Below are 24,173 nucleotides of genomic sequence, written 5' to 3' on the forward strand. Positions count from 1 at the left end.
GTGTAAATGGATGAAATGCTGTAGTTTGTCTCTGTGCTCAGATAAATCAGTGATCCTGCAGAGTCCTGTCCTCCCTGTGATGGAGGGAGATGACGTCACTCTGCTCTGTAAAACAAAGACCACTCCCTCCAACCTCCCAGCTGCTTTCTATAAAGATGGCTCCCTCATCAGGGAGGAGCCTACAGGTCACATGAACATCCAGCATGTTTCCAGGTCTGATGAAGGCCTCTACAAGTGTGACATCAGCGGTCATGGAGAGTCTCCATCCAGCTGGATCACTGTCACAGGTGACACACTCACCTGTCTGTGTTTCTGCAGCTTTCAACATTCACAATGTGACGACAACTTAATGACTGTGTTTGCTTTGTTTTAGAGAAACACACCACCACACCTCCCCCTACATCCACACCTCCCCCTACATCCACACCTCCCCCTACATCCACACCTCCCCCTACATACACACTTCCACCTACATCTGGACTTTCACTTACATCGTCCTCTGCATCATTCGTCCCTGGTCTTCTTCCTGTCTTGCTGACTGTTGCATCAGCCTGTGCTGCGATGCTGAGATGACACGATTACAGGAAACTCAAAGGTGAGATTCAGACTTCCGGATTTTACGTCGTTTTAAACTTTATATTTACCACAGTTCAAAATGTTCTTCAATATTTAATTTCTTAAATAATTTTAAAAAAATTGTGGTTTGTTTCAGATAAACAAGAAGGAGCTGGATGAGACAACATCACCAGTGTCATCATGCATTTTCACCGTCTATGAGGACATTTTTTTCAATGACATTATTATTACTATTCCTCTCGATTGCAGAGACTCGTTTCTTAAAATGATGTCTCCTAAAATTTTCTACACAAGTTCACAACTACACAGCCACTTCCAACAAAACCTCCATTTACCAGGTTAAAAGCAAACTTTGCCTAAATATATCACATAAAGCCCTCAAAACACACTGGAGTTCCCCACCCCTGCTCTATGACTGTTTTCTGCAGGGGTGGGGAACTCCAGGGCTCGAGGACCAGTGTCCTGCACGTTTTAGATGTGTCCTTGATCCAACACAGTCTTCAAGTTCTCCACAGGCCTAGTAATGAACTAATCCTTTGAATCAAGTGTGTTGACCCAGGGTGAGATCCAAAACCTGCAAGACATCAGCCCTCGACTCCTGGAGTTCGACGCCTGTGCTTTTCTGTGTGCAAAACCAACACCATGGGGATCCCCCACCCTCACCTCTCAGGTTTATTCCAGTGTTTCATTTTTTCCAGGGCAAATCTGTTTCACCAAGATCAAAGATAATCTTCATAAACTGAAAATTCAGATGAATTAAATCTCACATAAACATATTTTAATCCATCCATCCATTCTCTTCCACTCATCCTTGTCAGGATTGTAAGGATGGCTGCAGCCTATCCCAGCCACCAGGGTGGGAGGCGGGGTACACCCTTGCCAGTCTGTCACAGTGCCAACACAGAGACAGACAACTATTTACACCTATGGGTAATTTAGATTCACCAGTTGACCTAACTCCACTAACTGCATGTCTTTAGACCAGGGGAGGGAGCCAGAGTGCCCAGAGAGAACCCACACAGACACATGCAAACTCCACACAGAGAGGCCGCGGCATGATGGTGAAGTTAAATGCACGACCTTCCTTCTGTGAGGCAACAGTGCTAACCACCACATATTTAACCTGCGAGGAAAGTGAGAGCATTTTCACATCACAGCAGAAACATCTGGACCTGCATCCTGATGCTGTTCGTGGATATCCTGAAGACCGATAACGAGGCTCCTCCAGAAAAGTTCAAATAATTTGCTTCAATATCGAGTCATCTGTATATTAAACACCAGCTGTTTGTGTCACATGTTTGGAAGTATACTGGAATAAAAAAGAACATTTAAACATTTGATAAGTGTGTTTTTGTTCAATAAGCAGTGACAGCTGTGTATACTGCACCCTTGCTGTATGATGCATGTGAGAGACACCTGCTCCTCAGACTTGTGTCTGATTAATCAGTATCATTATTTTCAATAATAATATGTTAATAGTGATTACTGAGAAAATTTTGGACAGCACACACAGCTGTTTGAACTCTAATATAGTGAAGGTAGCATGGTCACTCATGTTGGGTAAACATTTATTTATTTCACAATTTCAAATCATGTCTCGGTGTCATTGTGTTGGTTTTAAGTGTGATTTTGTTGCTTGCAGATGTCTTATAGGAAGAGGGTTTAACTCCCATAACAACTGCTCCCAGTGATCTAATCCAGTGTTCACACAGGTGAAGAAGTGCTTCCTCTCGCTTTGTAAAATCTCTCTTTAAGTAACAGGAGTCACTCCCTCCCTTCATTAAGGAGACAGCTGAGTGAAAACTTGCTTTAAGACAGACTGCAGCCACTTCTGTCTGCCGCTGTCATTCATCGATTCCCTCACATGCATTTTGGCTCTGATTTCTGGCTCTGCAGGTGATTGAAGCAGTGAATCCATGCATCTGTGTTTATCCATTTTTTCCCATGACCTAGGATGCAAGGGCAGCATCCTAAGCAGAGAAGCCCAGACCTCCCTCTGCCCGGCCACCTCCTCCAGCTTGTCGGGGGGAACATCAAGGTGTTCCCAGGCCAGCCAAGAGATATAATCTCTCCAACGTGTCCTGGGTCTGTCCAGGGACCTTCTCCCAGCACGTTTAATATATTATATTATATATCAGAGATCAAGCGTGTTTCAGACTACAAGCCCTGTAAGAAGTAGGTTTTTAACTGCGTTCAGGTTCAGTTCCAGGCAGGAAATGTTTGAGGATATTCAAGTTGAAGTGTTTTACTCCACCTCCAAAGTTTCTCACTGGACGTTCATATTAAATATTTTCAGTGTTTCAGATGCTGAGGTTAGTGTATATATGAGTAATCCCTGTGAAACTAACCCTGCGAACACTCAGTGGGCTCTCCTCTTTCATCTGAATGATGTCAGGAAATTCATCTCAGGTCTGCTGTCTCTGCACTTCTTCCCCTTTTATGCGTTTTAACCTAAATTGTTCTGTATAATGTATTCACACGCAGAGACTAGCATTACTGCACTCTTGACTGTTTAAGATTCATGCTGAACTTAATGTATGCACTCACAAATATCCCCTCTCTGCCCCCTGCTGGTAACATCTCCAACCTTTTACTGCAATTGATCATATTGACTATAGCAGCATTTTTTATACTTATATTTGTAATATTTTGACACCAACAGCAGCTGACCAGCTTTTTTGTGCAAATGTTTATTGTTACACTGACTGCTCTTCAACACCTCGTAATAATCATCTATACTAATCGTCGTTCTACATCTGCCTACATGTTCTAATGTTTGATTTCAGCCCTTACAGCTCGTCTGAATGTCAACTGAATGTCAGCTCTCGGGTTGACAGTCAATGAATATATATATTCATCTGTATTTGAAACAAGAGCCATCTGAACAGGTTTTGGAAAACTATTTAAAAAACATTTGATATGTGTGTTTTTGTTCAGTGAGAGAGTTGTCTAAACATTTAAAAGTGATCTACTGAAAAGACCTGACTCTGACTAATCTGTTGTCTTTATTTCTGTATGTTGGTGTGTTGGTGTTTACTATGGAGTGAAATTAGTCTCCATTTTGCACATTTGAACATCTTACTTTATGTTTAAGGATCATATGATACACATTTCTAACGTTTTTGAGACTAATGTTTGAGGATATCCAAGGTTAAGTGGTTTACTCTCCAGTATATTTGTGGTTCTCTGTGTGTTTGTGCCTCGATTCACCAGCTGTGCCAGTGGTGATACATAAACACTGCATTAGGGTAAAAAAGAGGAGGTGGTGGTGGCACAAACTGCAGGTTAGTCAGACCCCGGGGTGTCTCTTTGTTCTTTATTTTCTCCTCTTTCTTCGGTTTTTCTTTTTCTTTTAACAGTTAAGTTTAGAAAATAAGTTTTTGCTATTTTTTCTTTTAAATGCTTCCCAGCAGTGAATCTGCTCAGTGATACAACACAATTTGGGACAGAGCCATCTCACGGGTGTTATAACCTACAGGGCAGGGCTTAGATAACAAAGCGCACCGTGTGCATGAATGAGCACCAATAGCTGCTTTGAAAAAATGCAACCCTTTGAGATCTACTAGTCTGTAGCAGCGACTGCTGTTTGCTCTGCTGTCTGCTGGGGGGGGAAGTATCAGAGCCAGAGAAGCCAGCTGGATCAGCAAAGGGATCAAAAGGTTCGAAGCGACATTGGTCACAATTTAGAGGCGTTTGAGTCATTGAGGGTCAGAGGTCACTAAACTGAGGTGGACATGTGACAGGTTGAATGACTATTGCATATAAAACTGTTCAGTTAATACTAATTCATATCAGTTGATATAAGGACGAAAATAATGTAAATATGGTAAGAAAATGGTTAAGAGTTTATTATTTTTCATGTTATATTAATGGCTTTCATGTTACTTAAGAGAACTGCAATCTATACATCAGTGATCGGCTAGTAAGCCTTTTCTGGGATCGATTAGTAGTGTCTCTATTCTCCACTAGGGGGCTTTCGCGCGTTCTCCTCACTGCAATAAACTACTGCATGAGAGACGCAAGTCATAATCACTCTCGTGATTCTTTCCCCCCTGTTTTCAGGTAAAAGTGTTTAAAAGTTGATATATTTCCAATGTGTACACTGTTAAGATATTTAAGAGGTAATCCTTCATTGTTTTGTAAGCGTTAAAAGCATTACATTGCAGTTTTGTGCACATATACGTGGCGGTTTTGAGCTGTGTTTTGTACTGTGTAATGGCCATTAAGATAACGGCAGGAGCTAAAAACACCGCAATTGTCAGCCATTTTATCAGGAAACCTGCTCAAGTATATGTATAATAAGCACTTTAGTGTTTTGGTTTATTATTTAGTGTTTTTCTTCCACCATGTGACATTTAGCAGTACAGAATGTGAAACGTTACTGCTCATTTTGACTGCAATAAACTACTGCATGAGAGACGCAAGTCATAATCACTCTCGTGATTCTTTTCCCCCTGTTTTCAGGGGTGTAACAGACAACCAATCCCACCCACTCCACTCCACACTGCGGAGGCAGCAGAGCTTCTTCTCCCTCAGACTGATTTAACCTCGCTACCATAAAGAACACCTTCCTACCATTCTCTATGAAGCTGCATAACAACTCTTCATTCTGTGACAAGTGACACCTGCCAGCCATAATGTCCCAATCTCATCTGTGTTTTACTATTATATCAAACTATTTACCTTAAATATTGTATTACATTATTGTATCCTTTCAGCTGTTTTTCTTAGATTTAATGTATACATATTATTCTAATTTTACACAATGTTAAAGTTACTTTTACTTAATGTTTTATTAAATCCCTGCATAGTAAAGTATAAGACCCTCAGCAGGCACCTGTGGCACCTACCTAGCTATTGATCTATCTTGACAGCTCACAGATAAAAAGTTATATCCGACGGTGATGCTCAGGCCACTCAAAGGTGAACTGTTTCTTAGACAATGTTTTTAGTTTATGCTCAGCCAATTGAGAAATCCCTCCATTTGCAGTCAGACGTCAGGCTTGTCTGACTGGATAAACAGCTCAAAGCCCGTCTCCCGTTTCTCACTGTGAGAGATGTAAACACACGGAGGAGGAAACAGACGGCTGCGTGGACATCTTCAGCTCATAGCAAAACAAGCAAAATGCACACACAGTAAAAAAACACTCACACTGACGTACATATGAGACCATATGTTGCTGATGTTTTTGGTCTCTTCCATGAACTACATTTTTTGTAGGTCTGGTTTAGCTTTTCCATTAAAAGTCTTATTGTGTTGAATTTATATTACTGGTGTGTACTTTTATGGTACAACGGCAACAGAAAAAAGCAAATATGCTTTTTATGAGCACTTTGAGCGCCAAACTTTCTAAAATAGAAGCAAATGAGTTCAAGCAGAAGTACAACGATGTGCAGCAGTTGAAGTAAAGAAATGTGAGTTTCTGTGGGTGAAGGAGGAAAACAGTGCCAAATCACAACAACAATCGCCTCAAGGTGCTTTATATTGTAAGGTAGACCCTGCAATAATACAATAACCCAACAATCATATGATCCCCTCTGAGAAAGCACTTTGGTGAAAGTGAGAAGGAAAAACTCCCTTTTAACAGGAAGAAACCTCCGGTAGAACCAGGCTCAGGGAGGGGCGGGGCCATCTGCTGCGACGGTGCAGAGAGGTCTATTAACACATAGTGAGTGAGAAAGGTGACTGGAAAGGAAAAACACAATGCATCATGGGAAATTCCCCGGCAGCCTACGTCTATTGCAGCATAACTAAGGGAGGATTCAGGGTCACCTGGTCCAGCCCTAACTATATGCTTTAGCAAAAAGGAAAGTTTTAAGCCTAATCTTAAAAGTAGAGATAGTGTCTGTCTCCCGAATCCAAACTGGAAGCTGGTTCCACAGAAGAGGGGCCTGAAAACTGAAGGCTCTGCCTCCCAGCAGGTAAGCCTGCAGTTTGGGATGGAGTGACATGGTAGTATGAGGTGATTAAGATTTTTGATGTTAGATATTTTAGAGATTAATTTTACAGTATTCGCTCAAATGGAATAAAGCAGTCCTACATATTTGTTTTAATATGTGCTTTGACTCTACAAGCACAGTGTAAATATCAGTACAACAGCCTTGATTATATGGACACATGGCTCGTTTGAATGAAATAAACTTTACTGATATACAGAGCTTGTTCTCATTTTTTTTCTATTCTTTTTTTAAAAATATCATATTTCTGATGTTTTATATCTGTTCTCAGTGTTTACAATATAATACAATATAAGTCCTAATGATTTTGTAGTATTATCAGATGTTTGTGCTATGCTACTATATTATATCTCATGTTCCTTATATCTTATTTCACATTCCTTACATTTTATATGACACATTTCAAATGTCTTATGTCAATAAAAGATAAGGGAACTGTTGGAACATCGAGCAGCTTTATTTTGACATCCTGTGATATTCCTGCTTTATGCTCTGTGTCGTGCTGTGGCGGTGCATGTGTGCTCTGTTTTGAGGCCAGAGATGTTAATCTAGTTAAATAATCACACTGGTCACAAGGATCTTTACATTTATTTACTTTTGATCCCTTTGTCTGGCGTGTGATCCCTTTGTCTGCTTCTGGTCTCGATTCTGAGAACCACAAACCCTTCCTTTAAATGACGCTGCCTCCTTGTATAAACACTTGTCAGTGTCGAATGTAAAGCTGGTTTCCTTCTGCAGTCACTCTGCACTCGTCATTCATGGATTCTTTCAGATTCCTCCTGATTTTGATTCTGATTTGTGGTGAGTAAAGCACTAAAAAGACAAAAGTTTATAAGGAAGTGATGGAAGTTTTTTTTAAAATATGTAATATAATTGGTTTGTGGCACATATCAGAGATCCTGGATGTTTTTGTTTCTGTAATTCCTATGATTGGTTAGTTTTTAGCTGCATGTATTACTGTAGGGTCTACCTTACAATATAAAGCACCTTGAGGCGACTCAAGGAGTTAATTAAGCGACTTAATTCAGGAGATGATGGTGATCTCTGTGAAGTCCGTGGCCTGACTGATGGTGTTGAGGATACAGAGATAATGGTCTATCATAAAGGAAGTTAATTAATGGATTGGTGTAGGTGACCTAAATAAGTTTCAGTGTTTGACTTTTATCTCTCACAGGTTAGTAAAGGATGGTGCTAACAGTGTAAAGACGAGTTGGGAGAGACAGACCCGTCTCGCTGATGTTTGTCTGGGAACAGACAACAAACTAATCCATGTGCATACATGAGCCTCACCAGCTGCTTCCACAAACACGAAATGAGGATGAGAACAGGTTGTTCACAAGCTTAGTCTAAACCTATGAGCTCTCGACAGCAGCGGGCTTTTTGTTGTTGTTGTTCATTCAGTGGAAAAAATATAGCACAGAAACCATTAGCTATGTTTCTGATGTGTAACAACAACAAACTCTCTCCCTGCCCACCGTGTTAGCCCCGCCCCACCACGGGTGAAAACACTCACAGCATGCGGTCAATTTCTTCCACTATGAGCTTAGAGCAAGACAAATAAAACATACACGCACACGGTTGTGTTGCATACAACCTGCTACTACATGTAGAGGAGTCCATATGTTTCCATTCGTATTGATAGATCAGTACATCTGCATTTTACTTTTATTTTCTTTATTTTGCATCTTTTCTAACTGGTCGCACTGAAAAATATAAGGTTGAGGTGTTTTGTGCATATGCAGAGGAGGGATAATGGATATACAGGACAAAGAATCATAAATATGGAGCTGCCAGGCAGGAGGAAAAGAGGAAGACCACAGAAAAGACTGATGGGTGGAGGGAAGGAGGACAAGCAGAGGGTTTCAGAGGGAGGATGTTAGGGATAGCTGTATAGACAAGTACAGGGTACAGAGAGCAGCAGTTGGTTTTTTTAGTGCTGTGCTTTTACCACACTGACAGCAGTACAACAAATTACAACAAATCTATTTCTAAGATTTGTAATTGTAGTCCTGTGGTTTGATACAGACTCATGTTGGTGTATGAACTGAGATAAATCATCTTTTGTATTAATATGGCGCCAAATCACAACAGCAGTTGCCTCAAGAGGCTTCGTGTTGTAGGATACAGACCGTACAGTGTTAGAAAAAAAACACCCAACAGTCAGACGATCCCCTCTGAACAAGCACTTGGCGATAGTGGGAAGGAAAAACTCCCTTTTAACAGGAAAAAGCTTCAGACTGGGTGGAGCAGCCATCTGCTGCCACAGGTTAGGGGTGAAGGAATGGAAATAAATGGACAGAGGTGTATAAACAGATAGTGATTACACATCACATGGGTTACAGATTCAGATTTAGATTTGAATATTTTCGTCATGAATCCTCTTCAAACCATCATGTGAGAAACTTGCATGTTAGTCTGCTCTTTTATTCTCCGGGGCTTCATCTCACCTAAGTTGCACAAGTATCTCACTTATGTGAGAAGACTGATTTAAAAAAAAAAAGACCAGATGGTTTTTGGTATCAAAATGATTCCTTGTTTTTCACTTTAGCCCTCACAGCTCGTCTGACTGTGAGTCCCAGCAACCTCCAGCTGTTTGAAGGAGACTTTCTGTCTCTGAGCTGCGTGGAGGACGACAGCTCTGCTGGATGGACTCTGAGGAGAAACACTAGTAAAAAGCGAATGACTCCGTGTGGAGATGGGTGGGGGCAAGCAACTGCTTCTGCCTGCAAGATCACCTATATCTTAACACAGGACAGTGGAGATTACTGGTGCGAGTTCAGAGAGGGAGCAACCAGCAGCACCCTCACCCTGAGAGTCACTGGTAAGTTGAGTGTGTGGAGTTAAGCTTCTTTTATGGTCAAGCATGTTCACTGTCCGCTCCAATTCAGGGATGGCCTGTCTCCCTGCAATGAGCTCTGTTGCCAGATGGAGGCAGTATACCAAAGTATAATAGGTCTGTGGGCCAGTCTTGCTTGTAGTATTGATGGTCTGTCAGCCACCCACGGGGAAGATCGACGTTCAAACACAGAAAGAGCTGAAGTGAAAAAAGGGTTAAAATAATGAAAAGTGTTGACTGTGTTTTTCATACTATTTTTTTTTTCACTTTTTCCCCATCCTCCTGTTCTGATTCGATCCTCGCTCTATTCCGGCCCACATTCAACTGCTCACATAATCTGCTTCCAGTGATTTCCAGTCAGGATCTTGGAGTACTGCACTGGAACACACCTGGGATGGGAAAAAACCCAACCACAATTGTGCATGTGTGGGACCGTAAAACCAACATTACTGCTCATGAAGCTATGTGTAAATGGATGAATTGTTGTAGTTCTTTGCCTGAAGGGAGGAAGCATGTAATTGATTCTGTTTGATTGTCTGTATGTTTGTTAGCAGTCTAGTGTCCAAAGTTTTCAGGATGCCTTTTTCAAATGGTAGATAAAAATGGTAGATACCAATAACAGCTCGAGCTGATTTAATTTTGGGGAAATCAGGTCAAGGTCACACCACGTGGGGAAATCATCAAAAAATGCATATTACCCACAACCGTTTATGGATCTTCTTCAAACTTGTGAACAACATACTAGGCTTTACTTAGCCTGACTAAGCACTTGAACTTGACCCTTCATTTCTAAGACCCAGGGTCAAAGCTGACCTTCACAAAAAAATAAATAACCCATATAGAGTAATAGATCATGTGAAAGGGCACAAGAGCATTTTTTAACCTCTTTTTCAATTGAAAACTTAACTTTTTAGAGCTTATAGAAACCAAACGCTTCAGACAATTCTGCTCCAATCATATATATATAAAAAACACCCAGCACGCCCCTGCGGGCGGTTTATCCTTCAAGCTCGGGTCCTCTACCAGAGGCCTGGGAGCTTGAGGGTCCTGCGCAGTATCTTAGCTGTTCCCAGGACTGCGCTCTTCTGGACAGAGATCTCTGATGTTATTCCCGGGATCTGCTGGAGCCACTCGCCTAGCTTGGGAGTCACCGCACCTAGTGCTCCGATTACCACTGGGACCACCGTTACCTTCACCCTCCACATCCTCTCGAGCTCTTCTCTGAGCCCTTGGTATTTCTCCAGCTTCTCGTGTTCCTTCTTCCTGATAGTGCTGTCATTCGGAACCGCTACATCGATCACTACGGCCGTCTTCTTCTGTTTGTCTACCACCACTATGTCCGGTTGGTTAGCCACCACCATTTTGTCCGTCTGTATCTGGAAGTCCCACAGGATCTTAGCTCGGTCATTCTCCACCACCCTTGGGGGCATCTCCCATTTTGACCTCGGGACTTCCAGGTTATACTCGGCACAGATGTTCCTGTACACTATGCCGGCCACCTGGTTATGGCGTTCCATGTATGCCTTGCCTGCTAGCATCTTGCACCCTGCTGTTATGTGCTGGATTGTCTCTGGGGCATCTTTACACAGCCTGCACCTGGGGTCTTGCCTGGTGTGATAGACCCCAGCCTCTATGGATCTTGTGCTCAGAGCTTGTTCTTGTGCTGCCATGATTAGTGCCTCTGTGCTGTCTTTCAGTCCAGCTTTGTCCAGCCACTGGTAGGATTTCTGGATATCAGCCACCTCCTCTATCTGCCGGTGGTACATACCGTGCAGGGGCCTGTCCTTGTATATATATGTATATATGTATATATATACATATATATACATATATACATATACTGTATATATGTATACAGGTTGTGAGGTTAACCATGTATGTATAACATGGTTAACCTGACAGTCACTGGTAAGCTGAGTGTGTGGAGTTAGTGTTGATGAAGCTGTGTGTAAATGGATGAAATGCTGTAGTTTGTCTCTGTGTTGAGGTGGATCAGTGATCCTGCAGAGTCCTGTCCTCCCTGTGATGGAGGGAGATGACGTCACTCTGCTCTGTAAAACAAAGACCACTCCCTCCAACCTCCCAGCTGCTTTCTATAAAGATGGCGTCTTCATCGGGAAAGAGCCTACAGGTCACATGACCATCCAGCATGTTTCCAGGTCTGATGAAGGCCTCTACAAGTGTGACATCAGCGGTCATGGAGAGTCTCCATCCAGCTGGATCACTGTCACAGGTGACGCACTCACCTGTCTGTGTTTCTGCAGGTTTCAACATTCACAATGTGACGACGACTTAATGACTGTGTTTGCTTTGTTTTAGAGAAACACACCACCAAACCTTCTGGAGCCTCTATTCTTCTCACCGTGTTGTTGACTGTTGCATCAGTCTGTGTTGTGGTTTTATCATTGCTTGTATGGAACCAGCTTACCAGAAGAAGCTGGAGAAGATGACATCACCAGTTTCCTCATGTATGACTTCAGTAAATGAGGACATTTTTGAAAAACACAATATAGTTTTTAAATGTTGACACTATAACTGCATATTTAAACAGTAAAAATATGGAGACTTTTACAAAAGGACAAAAAGGAAACGGAGAAAAGTGCAAACATGACACTGAGGACAACAAGCTCATCTTCTTTGTGATTTAGTGTTTGTTTTGTCATTTACGGGTTGAAATGTGATAAGAGAAGAGCATTAGCTTATTGTTTGCTGGATTTTAAAGTTTCTATCTTTATGTCTGTACGCACAGCTGCATGTTTGTTTTTTTCTTAACCACATTTAGAGTGTGTAATGTTTTCAAGTTGCTAAGGCTCAACCTCCTCTGTGTTTTTGCTCAGATACAGCAGATATTTTCAGTATTCATTTCTTTAGTTGAACAGCACCACTTCCCTTCAGTTATCCATTTTTTTGTACTGTTTAAAATTTGTTGTTAACTTTTTCTTCTCTTCATCAGTGGTAAGTTCCTCTTTCTTCACAGATACTGGTGTGAGTGCACAAAGCTCCTGCAGTGCAGAAGCCCCGCCTACCTGCTTTTTAACGCTTTCAGCCAATCAGAAGAAAGTTATGCTGAAGAGGGAGGAGTTAAACAGCTCTTTTCAGATAGATTCTATCTGATAAGGGATACACCAAGGGGCTTCTCATTTTGAACTGCATGCAAAGCTACTCTGGTATAAGTAGCTCTGGCACAATATGAGTACTCGGGTGAAATGACCAAAACATTTCCACTTTAAAAGAAGCGCAAATGTTAGTGTAGCAAAGCACAACCACTCGCATACTTGTCAGATGACCTTTCTGTTGATTTACTCTCATGTCCCTGTGTGTGTCCACAGAAACGTATGTTACAGTGTTCATCACTGTTTGTTGAGATTAAGATTGTGTAGCTATTTTGCAGGCTGGAGCAGATAGTGTATTTTTCCATGCTAACACAGTTTATGGCTGTTTTTAATTCAGTTTGCCCTTTGACATTTACACTGTTCAGTTTATGGTGTACAGTACAAAGCTGCACTACTTCCTTCAGATAAACTGTAAAATTAAAAAAAAACCTGTTTCATTTTTTTATTGATGTGCTGATACTAGTGTTTTATTAATAATAAATAATACTAACTGTGAATGGAAAGCACGTGTCGGTGTTATACGCCACTGACTGAACACTTGAGTTTTTGTTTTTTGTTTTTTTAACTAGTAGAGTGCACCCTGCCATAGTTTCCTTTTTTAATTTAAGGAATTACATTCTGAAAATAGTAATAAATAATGAGACACTGGGAAAAAAAAGCTAAAACATGAATCCTTTACCCAACTTAAACAATTTGATTAATACATTTGCTTTTTATGATGAGTCACATTTTCTATCTATTTTTTATTTCCAATTTTTTATGATGGTTTTCTTTTTTATATCTAGATCTGGAAATATTATAGTTTTGTATAATTTTTCACTCCTTCAACTCCAGTCGGCCTAAATTCATCTTGTTGGTGGGCTGGTTCTGCTCCCCAGGCCTCGTGTTTGACACCACTGCTTTAAACTGTAACTGCAGATCTTGTTTGAGCTTCATGATTGACTCCACGTCACTTTCTTAGCCACACATTTCTTGGCAGACATGTTCATTTTCTTAGCTTAGAGCCAATCAAGTGTGGGCCACTGTCAGTATGATGGAAGGTCACAGTCAGAGATCTACTTCAAGCTGAGCATGAATCCTTTAGATTCGACTAAACAGCTTCTATGATGGTTTTAATGTGACTTATGATAGATTGGTTTTGTTGTTGAGCAGCTCTGAATCCAGACGTTTAGCTCATTGACTTGAGCCCCTTTGTTATTAGCACGTGTTTATAACCCCACCCTCAGTCTGTTCTCCTTCCTCAAAAGACAAGCAGCCACTGAACACAAACGCACCTGTTTTCACGCTCAGAAACTTTTAGCTGTATTGAAAAACTTCTCTTTAAACTCCTCGGCAGGGTTTAAACTGGGATATTCTGTTTTGGGGAAATCTCACCATCCTATGGATATTTCTCAAACTCGGAACATTGAAGCGGAAATGGCTGCTCGGACATCTGAGCGTCTCTGCTGGACTCACTGTGTCTGCAGGTGAGCGTTAACTAACATAAGCGATTTCTTCATATTTATTAGATTTCCAAACTTGCTCATAAGTAAACCATGTGAGACCTGCCTGCAGATAAACAGTTAAGGAAACCATAACTCCGGAGCGGGTTAAATATATATTTTCTTTTTTGTTTGCTGACTCCAAAAACAGAAACGTTCAGTCAGAGACGATGTGAGGAAATTAAAAAACTTCCTGCTTCTCGCTGTGCGCGCTCAGATCAAAACAGGCCGTTTTGTTTTTGTCTTGTGCGCGTAACCGACCGCTTGAGCGTTTCCCACTTCACTCAGAGAAAGGATCAGAAAACAGCTGACAGAGAGCTACAAAGTAAAGCCTTTAAATATACGAGGAAACATGACGCATTAGTGGTGCAAATGAGATGCGAAAGCATTGCTGGGCATTAACGAGAAGCTTTTGTGCGCGCACACTTTGAGCGAGAAACGTAAGACACGGTTCAGCAGCGTTATAAACCGCGTTCTTACGGCACAGAATCTACAAACAGCCTAAAACACACTGAGAAGGGAAACTGAAGATTACAGCTGATTTTAACCTGGAAGTCAGAAGAGTTACTATGGTTACCCACTGAAGACTGAATTTGTCCATCTCGCTGTTTGCGACATCTGCTGCTGTCAGAACATTTAAAACACAAAATCTGAGGATTTCTTGTTTCTGTTGTTGTCGCTCCACAGGACACAGCATGTATCCGGGCATACACCCAGCCTGAAGCGAACACATTCATCCATCGAAGCTCAACATACAACTCTAATTTCAAACTTGTATTTAAACAGATCAGACTGAAATATGACGGGCGCAGTCACATTGAGCTGCTGAGGTTAATACAATTAGGTTTTTCCCAGTGATTTTTTTCAGTAGCTTGTGTTTTCTTCCCCCCCCCCTTTTTTTTTTTTTACAGGGGAAATGCGCTTTACTAAGCGCTAGATCAGCCGCTTCGTTGCAAGCTAATCTGTATCGTTTCCGTGAAGCAGCCTCGTAAATAGAGGTGTGACAGCTGTGTCGTTTTGAATAACTTCTTTGAAACCCTGTGACTTCTTCGCTTTCATTTGCTTTAGTCTTCCTCCTGTTCTGCTCAGTGTGCAGCTGCTCCGCCGTGTTCGTCCACCTATCAGACTTTAGATGACTTCTTTAATAATCTTCCTGTATTTATCCCTAATTGTTTCATCTATAGGTGAGTGAAATGGTAAATGGCCTGCATTTGTATAGCGCTTTACTCAGTCCCTAAGGACCCCAAAGCGCTTTACACTACATTCAGTCATTCACCCATTCACACACAGGCAATGGAGTGAAACTGAGCATGTTTATATTTTAATTCGTGTCAAACTTCAAAGCTAAACTAAAAAGAGTAGCCTAACTAAATTATTTTTTTTCCGTGTAGAGAAAAAAATTAACTTGAATTGTTCAAAACATGACTAAATGTATTTTCCCTGTCACTTTTCATAGATCTTGATTAAGGCAATGAGTTCAGTTCACTCAAGTCTTTAACAATGAAACTCAAAAAATAATTTCTAAAAAAATAAAATAAAATAAAAAAAAGAATAAAAAAAATTATTCTTCGAATAACAATCATGGAAAGAATTTCCACGTATTTTAAATTGCTTTATTTATTTATTTTTAGCATTATGCAATTCTGTTATTCCAATTTGATGAAATGTGGAAATCCTTTCCATGATTATTTTAAGTTCATTTTTTAGAGTTTTCATCAAAGTCTAGCGTCTGGTTAACATACATTTTTAATGGGTTTATTACAACTTCCACTTCATCCATCCTGGGATAGTGTTTACTCAGATGTTCAGATATTTAAGATGTTGAAAGCAGTTTTACGAGTCCATGCCCCCCTCAAAATACGGCCCTGGTAAAAATGCGTTAGCAAGCTATAACAGCCCATTTGTCTTTATCCATTTTCACACTAATGCTTAGACAAGATGTGTTGTTATCAAGTCTGACACTTCTGACACTTGTTAAGTGATAATTTTTACCATGCACGACGCTGTGACAGAGTTCAGTAGCAGCCCGTCAGTCATTGAAATCAACACCAAGAAGGCAGGCTTATTGTTGCTTCTAGAGCCCCCCGAGATGTCAAAGGGGATTGTATCAAATATGAGAAGTTTGCTCTTTAAAGTGTGTTTAACATGGTAAACTGTGTATTTCAACCATAACTGTGATAAGATGGGGAGTTTTTTAGAGGTTCTGAGGAAATCTCATCTGTCCCATGACTCTAATAGCCATTATTATTGGGGGATTTTACTATGCAACGATGAGTTGATGTGAGAGTGATTCATGATAACGCGTGGGATTTTCACAGTTGTGGTGATCTAAATCATTAAAAATCTTACTCTAATATGAGAAAACATGTTTTTCCTAAACTATCATTTTAACATTATTAGTTGTGTTCATGTTTAAAATGTGATCCCTGTGTCTAAACGTGTTAAGAGACTACCTGGAAATGAAAAATATCTCACAGAAGAAGCATTTCCTCAAAGGTTTAAACTGTTAATGCTGCTCTCAGTTCAGCTCAGGATGTCGCTGAATGTGTGTGAAATGAAAATCATTAACATCAGTCTGACATCAGTCACTATCTTTTGTGCAGGAGGTAGTTTAAAGCAAAGAGGGACCACCGACTGGACATCAAACACATCATCACAGATGTGTGCTCAGGTGAAAACCATCTGACAGCCTTACAAGGCATTTGTGATCACATGCTTGGTATCAGAGGACAAAATAATATCAAAGAGGAGTGTTTTATTAATGATAATGTTTCATTATCTCGGCTAATATCGTTCACGAGTGCTTTAAATCCAATTGGAAAAAACTGGTGAAGGACTTTTACAGACTCACACTGAGCTGGAACCTGTGGTCAGAGGAGTTATCTTATTGTGAACACGATATCTCCTGAACAACTTCAAATAATAGGATCATGTTTAACACAGATGTTCAAATGGACTCCGTGACCACAGACAAAAGCTGAGGTGAAGCCTTGCGGGCAGGTACAACCACCTCTGTTAGGTCCACGTTAATCAAGTGTTTTCCTCATTTCTAGCCTCGGCATCATCCATATGGAGTTATTAGAAAAGGGGAAATTAGGTACGAAGACCCAAACAGTTTAAAGTCTGTAGACAGCTTATTTTGCCGTTCTAAGATAATAGTTAATACGAACAGTCTCTTTTGAAGCTGTAAGTGAACATTAGAGGTCCTGCATTTTGTACTGCTTCTGGATTGACTTGTTTTTACAGCCACAGAGGTTGAAAATGTACTTTTAGTTTACACAAATGCTAAATGTGAATTAATAAATACAATAAATAAATAAATAAAACACAATGATCATGTTCAAGATATCTCGGTGTACTTTTAGACATTTAAAAAGAAAAACCTGCCTGCACTGGATGAAAAGAAAAAGGTTTCCATGACATTTTCACACTTGTGATGTGTGGAACCACAAACGCCCTTTTTTCCTCTGACATCATTTCAGGCTTTTTTTTGGATCAACTGTGGTGTGTTCAGTTTTAAATATCCTGTTCTAACAGTGGGGAAAAAAAGATTGATTCTTTTCTTTTCTGCAGCAGGATGTGCAGGCGAAGCTTGAAGAGGACGTCACACTTCAGTGTCACATTTCCACAGATGAAAGAATCTCGGTGTTGAAGTGGAGCAGAGCTGACCTGAACACAGACGGCTACGTCTACTTCTACAGGAACAAACGCTCCTATGAAAACTACCAACATCCATCTTTTCATGGCCGAGTGAAGCTGAAGCACCCGGAGATGAAGGATGGAGACGTTTCTCTGATCCTGAAGAAGGTCACGTTTAATGACACTGGGATGTATGAGTGTCACATAGCTGTGAGGAACCCTGTGAGAAGTAAAAGAGTTCACACTGAGATCAGTCACTTCATCAACCTCACAGTCACAGGTGAGTTTGTCTACACGCCCTGAAAACTGCATCGCGCCCCAGTTTTTTGGGCCAGTTATAATTTTGTGCAGTTTTGACATAGTGGGTGGATGACCATGTGATGGGTGAAGTCATAGCATGCTGCTAACTCTGTGGATGATCAACAGCAAAACTCTGACAGCTGATGTTTTCTCTGCAGGTGAAACGGATAAAACCTTGTTGGAACAGCAGCTGAAGGAAAAAGGAGCTACAGACATGTATGATGGAAAAGCAGAAACTCTGAGTATTCAGATTGTTGTTGTTGTTGTTGTTGTTATTGTTCTCATCACTGCTGTCATTGGGTTTATGGTATTTCTGAGATTTAAAAGAAGTAAGGAGCAGTTTCCAGCCAAGCCTAGTGATAAGAGGGAGGAAATGGCCTGAAATGTTACTTTCTTTACAATGGAATAAAGAGCACCTCAAGATGATTTCATGTTATTTCTGAATGTACATCAAGTATTTACATGCTGTGTATGATCCTATTGGATTATCTCAAAGTTCCCACCTGAACCCATTTGAGAATCTTTTAGATGTGCTGACAGCTGTAAGTCAAGATAAATGTTGTCCTTGCACATGCAAAGTGAAGCAACGAACTGTTAACAGCAGCTAACAGCTTGGTTGTTAAGGAGATAAACATGGTCCCTATAGAAACAAGAATTGGCACCCTGATGTAGTGCATTCTGGGTAGCATTCAGAGGGTCATATGGATAAGTTGGGATAAGTTGCTGCTCAAAACAAAGGTCTTGTATTAATACCAGAATCAACTGTTAAATATAGAAACAGCACTGGTGTTCACATTCAGTTCCCTTTTATTTATATAGTCACATTTCACAGTAGGTTTGACTTCAAGGTGCTTTATGCTGTCAGGTTAATACCCTACAATAGCAAAAAGCTCCAACAATCAAGCTGTGAACAAGCACTTGGGTAGACAGGGTAGACACTTTATATTCAACCATCAAACAAAAGAAGCTTCAGTGACACTGAAATTACACGTAACTTAAACTTAAACTCTGCTGATAATAACTTCTGTTCAGTGGTAAATGGACTGAACAGAAAATGGGGAGCTTTAAAATCATACTGTGATTATTTTCGGAGTTTCAGAGAGTTTCAGAGCTCAGAGTACACATGACACTTGGTGCCTTTTAATTTGCCTTATCTCTGACGCATTTTTTAGCCCTCATAACTTGATTAGTAAAACACATATGAAAACATGAAATTTTCAGGGCTTTAAAACACAATTAAGCTTTGTCTCATTCAATCTAAATGTCAGAATCTGAAAGCAGTGAAGTGTTTAATAAAGACATCACAGATGTTATCCTCCACATCTTCTCAGCTCTTGATATTTCTCCAGTTCTCGTGTTCCTGATGTTGCCGTCACTCAGTATAGTCACATCTGTTCCTCTGCTTGTTCACCACTGCTAGATCTGGTTAGTTAGCCATAACCAGTTTTTTCTCGTCTGTATCTGAGCTTAGCTCCAATATGAGCTAAGCTCTGAGTGCCCTCTTGTGGCACATTTATTAATTGTTTAGAATATATTTATTGCATTCATGTTCAGCTAAATTGCAGTGATGTAACTACTTAATAGCACAGTAGTGTGGGTGTTTGAAGCCTGTGAAATTCCTTAGTTTTGTAATTTCCTTTTGGCTCCTGTTTGCAGAAACCACACAATACCCAACCCTCATGTACCACTACACTGAATATAAAATAAACTGCATCTGTTGGAACTCTACATCTGGATGTCAACCTCTCCTTCTGATCCAGGATAACCACAGTAGCACAATCCAGCATTAAAAAGATTTTACACCATCCTCCACAGCAGTACTTTTTATTAATAATCAAAGTCCTCCTGACTGTGACTGGAAAGCATTTATTCCCGAACCTCTAAACTGTTAGTGTCAGTGCTCTGGTCTCTAAAGGTTTAGATTAAGATGTTGTTCATATGTCCAGAGTGTAATGGACCACAAATGTTGCTCTATATAGTCTAAGAATAAAAATATGGGACTGTTAAGAAGTTTCAGGTGACCACTGAAATAATAGCTGATAATCAAGAAAATGCTGAAACAACAAACCTTAAAAGAATCCCTGTAGAAAAAAAAAAACTACCCTTTTCTTAGTTTTTCAGGAAAAAAAGAAGAAGCCTGATTTTGCTAAATTGAGAGAATTTTTAACAATATGCCTGCGTTGCAATTTACAACAACCTTCCCATGTAGAATTTCTATGAGTAAACAGGAGTATTTTACATATGTAGAAATGAAAGATAACAATAATTCATTTTCTCTTCCTCACTTCAAGTGGACTGAAATGGATCATTTGGTGGGCTGGCTCTGGTCCATGAGCCTCATGTTTGATACCGCTGGTGTAAACACCTTTTACAGATGTTTGAGTTTCAGGGCAAAACTTTTGTTGTCAAAAAAATGTACTTTCTTAGCTTAGAGCCAGTTAAATGTGAGACAGTGTATCAGTGAGAAGCACAGGAGGATAAGAGATGACACATCTCACATCAAAGTCACAGTCAGAGAAGATCCACTTAAATCTGAGCGTGAATCCTGTTTATTCTATTAATCAGCTTCTATAATGGTTTTAATGTGACTGATGACTGATTAGTGATCGATTTTGTTGTTGATCAGGTCTGAATCCAGTGACTTGCCGCTTTGTTATTACGCACATGTTTATGACCCCGCCCTCAGTTTGTTCTTCTTCCTTTAAAAGACACTTGAGGGCGCACTTGAAAACAAACGCACCTGTTTTCAGGCTCGGAAACTTTCAGCTTTATTGAAAAACTGGGATCTCCTGTTCTCGTGAAATCTCACCATCCTTTGGATATTTAGCAAACTTTGAAAAGTAGGATCTTCCGAACAATAAGACGGAAATGGCTGCTCGGACATCTGAGGTTCCCAGCTGCACTCACCCTCTTTGTCTGCAGGTGAGTTTGAACTAACACTAAGAGTTTGGATCATATTTATTAGATTTGTTAACTTGCGCGTAAGTGAACCATGAGACTTGCCAGCTCTCACTGCAGTTAAACAGTTAAGGATCATTTCCGCTCAGACTCTCGAGTAACTCTGGAGCGGGTTAAATACATATTTTCTTTTGTGTTTGCTGGCTCCAAAAACCAAAAAATTCAGTCAGAGACGGTGTGAGGAGGTTAACAACCTTCTGTGCAGACTTTGTGCTTCTCACTGCGCGCGCTCAGATCAAAACAGGCCGTTTTGTTTTGTCTTGTGCGCGTAACCGACCGTTTGAGCGTCTCCCACTTCACTTCATAGAGTAAAGCTACAAGGATAAATGCTGCGTTAGTGGTGCAAATGAGACTTAACATAATATTTGTCTTCTATTATTTACACAATTTCTCATTTTTTTTTCCAAACTGCAGTCCGTTTTATTTGAACAATAATATAAAATTTGACGGATTAAACTGATCAAACAGAAGAAAAGTTACTGCAGCCACAGTCCCTGTGCTGCACTCTGCATTCGTCTGCAAACATCATACAAGTCACTACTACAACTTTCATTACTATATTCTTATTGTATTAAATGTTTCTCATATTGTGACTTGTGCTGCCATCTGCTGGTTAAAATAAGGATAAACTGTAACACTTCTCAGAAGTGCTCGGATTTCTTGTAAATGGTCATCTTGTTGCTAATGCTCAGTGCGCCCCCAGGGTGGCTACAATGTAGCTTTCCATCACCAGTGTGTGAATGGGTGGACTAGAAAAGCGCTATACAAATAAATACAGGCCTTTTTTTTTTTTTTTTTACCATTTAGCATCTGTGTAATATTTTGCCATCATGTGTTGATATAATCCAATAAAGAATGAGTTATCTATATTCATCTATGCTCTCTCCCTCCCCCTCTTACAAAGTGAAAGTGAAACCATCTCTGTTTTCAGTGCAGGTCAGGCTGCGGACTCTTCACTTCCCAGCCTCCAGTCACAGCAGTCACAGATGGAGTCCCTCATAGTCTTCCTGTTCGTGATTTCTTGCTCTGTAGGTGAGTGAAAGAGAGTTTTTTTTTTTTTTAAATATTTTTTTTAGGTAAGTATAAATATGTGTAATGTGTTTAAATGTTGATTCCCATGTTGTGTTTGCAGGTTGAGCTCCTGTGTCTCTTTGTAGTCATTTTTTTCAGCATTTTTACAGCAGCATGTTTAATGATGTAACAGCTGATGTCAGATCCAGGGGTGGGGTGGAGGGATTTTAAAGTCCCAGAGTTCACCTGAATCTGGCTACTGTAAGCTGCTTGTGTTTTGAGTCAGCAGCCACTTTGGGGTTTGTGTGTTCTTTGAATTGCTGCACGATGAGAACAGCAGCAGTCACTCTGGGTCTGAAATGGACACCATGAGATGTTACTTACATGAGATGTTGGACAACCTTTCCCTTTTAAAGTGTGTTTAATGGTGTAACTTTGCATTTTTATCTTAACTATCTTCATCCCACTACGACTGAGTTCTAACAGTGAAAAAACAAAAAGGGAAATGCGAAGTGAAAGCAAAACTTCAATCCAAGACTTTCTCTTTTGGTTGGAAGTCTTTCAGTTCTCCTTTCACTTCTGCTTTGGGTTTTAAGGAAATCCTTTATGTCACATAGCTCCAATGTGAGACGTCCCAGCATTAAAATATGACAAGGACAGCTCTGGACTTTGCTTATGTGATGAGTGGCGCTGAGAGTGTTTTGTGCTAACATATAAGATTTTCAAATTTATTGTAAAGAAGCTCATTCCAAATATGCCTCTAATAATTCCACAACATAAAAATATTATATTAACTTGTGACTTTATTTATTGTGTATTTGAGTCTCTTTTTTTTCTTTTTTGTAAATTCATGAAACTCAGAGCTCCCATGCAGGGAGGTGGAAGGAGTCTGAAGTGATGTAAAGCTTGGATTAGCTGTCAAACACCAGACAGATGTTTGACTAAAGATCATCTTTATTGAACTTGAACACAAAAGCTTCATTTATATGAAAGTTTACAATGTTGACACACTTGGTTCAGCTCAGGTTATCACTGACTGAGTGATATATTTAAACTTATTTAAACTTGAACTCATTTACTTAAATAAGTTTATTAATTAAGTGTTAAGTGTAAATTAAGTGCAGTACACTCAAAAAAGAAAGAGAAAAACTGCTTTTATTTGACTTTAACTACTTTAATTTCATATATGTAAAACATAAAACAATATATATATATATATATATATATATATATATATATATATATATATATATATATATATATATATATATATATATATATATATAACGAATATCGTTGCACCCCTAATATATATATATATATATATATATATATATATATATATATATATATATATATATATATATATTAGGGGTGCAACGATATTCGTAACGATATTGAACCGTTCGATACAGTGCTTTCGGTTCGGTACGCATATGTATCGAACAATACAATTTTTTTCAATTTTTTTTTTTTTTTTTTTTTTTTGTGTCCCGTTTGGATCTATAGCCATCAGAATTGTTGTCTTGAGGCCAAGAAAGATGCCAAGAGGATTTATTTTAAGTGGATCATCATATTGGTCCATTTGATTGACCTTTATTATAATTATGAATTTATTTTATTTTCAGTTGCAAACGGGACAGACATGACTGTGGGATAGGACAGGGGGAAAGAATGAAAGAAAGAGGGGGAGAGAAAGAAAGAAAACCAAAGGGGAGAAAAAAAAAGAACAATACAAAATTTGTAATTTATTTTATCAACTTTCCTTCTGACCATGCTGTCTGTGTTGAGCGCTCAGTGAATCTGCATTTGACTACTCCGCCTAGGCTGCACTCTCGAGCCTAGGCGGAGTAGTCGAGCGCAGATTCACTGAGCACTCAACACAGACAGCATGGTCAGAAGGAAGAGCGCAGGGCAAGCTAGCGAGACAGAAGTGGACCTCCCCACCCTCATTCAGATCTGGCGTTTGGAATTATTTTGGTTTTCATGTGACGTATGACCCTGAAGGTAAGCGAGTCATGGACTAAAGTAAAACAGTATGTTGGATGTGCCATGCAATGCTCAATTACATGGGTGGGAGCTAGTGTGTTAGCGCAGTTAGCTCGTTAACGTGTTGGCCGTCTAGCCCCTCTGTATAGGGTAGCTCGTTAACGGAGATTTGCCGTGTTGTGGCGTTAAGGTTATTTCAACGAGATTAACCTGAAAGCACTAGTGGTGTTGGGGGAAAACTCTGTAAAAAACCCAGGAGAAATAAAGACACAATGAGACAAAGTTACTTTCTTTGCTAAACGTGTACACGGG

General features: G+C 40.0%; 2 protein-coding genes across 2 annotated transcripts; both read left to right on the forward strand.

The window, feature by feature from the left end:
- Positions 1–7,242: 7,242 nt before the first annotated feature.
- LOC308404646 (Fc receptor-like protein 1) lies at positions 7,243–12,879 on the forward strand. Its single transcript, XM_080894798.1, has 4 exons — positions 7,243–7,335; positions 9,083–9,355; positions 11,358–11,603; positions 11,690–12,879. Exons 1-4 carry the CDS (start codon positions 7,293–7,295, stop codon positions 11,818–11,820), a joined length of 693 nt encoding a protein of 230 aa, XP_080750924.1. The 5' UTR covers positions 7,243–7,292; the 3' UTR covers positions 11,821–12,879.
- Positions 12,880–13,824: 945 nt separating this feature from the next.
- LOC308393350 (uncharacterized protein) lies at positions 13,825–19,696 on the forward strand. The gene is made up of 4 exons (XM_080877047.1): positions 13,825–13,949; positions 16,568–16,635; positions 17,538–17,883; positions 18,062–19,696. The coding sequence occupies exons 2-4, from the start codon at positions 16,624–16,626 to the stop codon at positions 18,283–18,285; spliced, it is 582 nt and encodes a 193-aa protein (XP_080733173.1). The 5' UTR covers positions 13,825–13,949; positions 16,568–16,623; the 3' UTR covers positions 18,286–19,696.
- The last annotated feature ends 4,477 nt before the right edge of the window (positions 19,697–24,173 follow it).

Source organism: Rhamphochromis sp. 'chilingali' (genome assembly GCF_963969265.1).
Source record: "Rhamphochromis sp. 'chilingali' genome assembly, chromosome: 1".
Taxonomy (NCBI): domain Eukaryota; kingdom Metazoa; phylum Chordata; class Actinopteri; order Cichliformes; family Cichlidae; genus Rhamphochromis; species Rhamphochromis sp. 'chilingali'.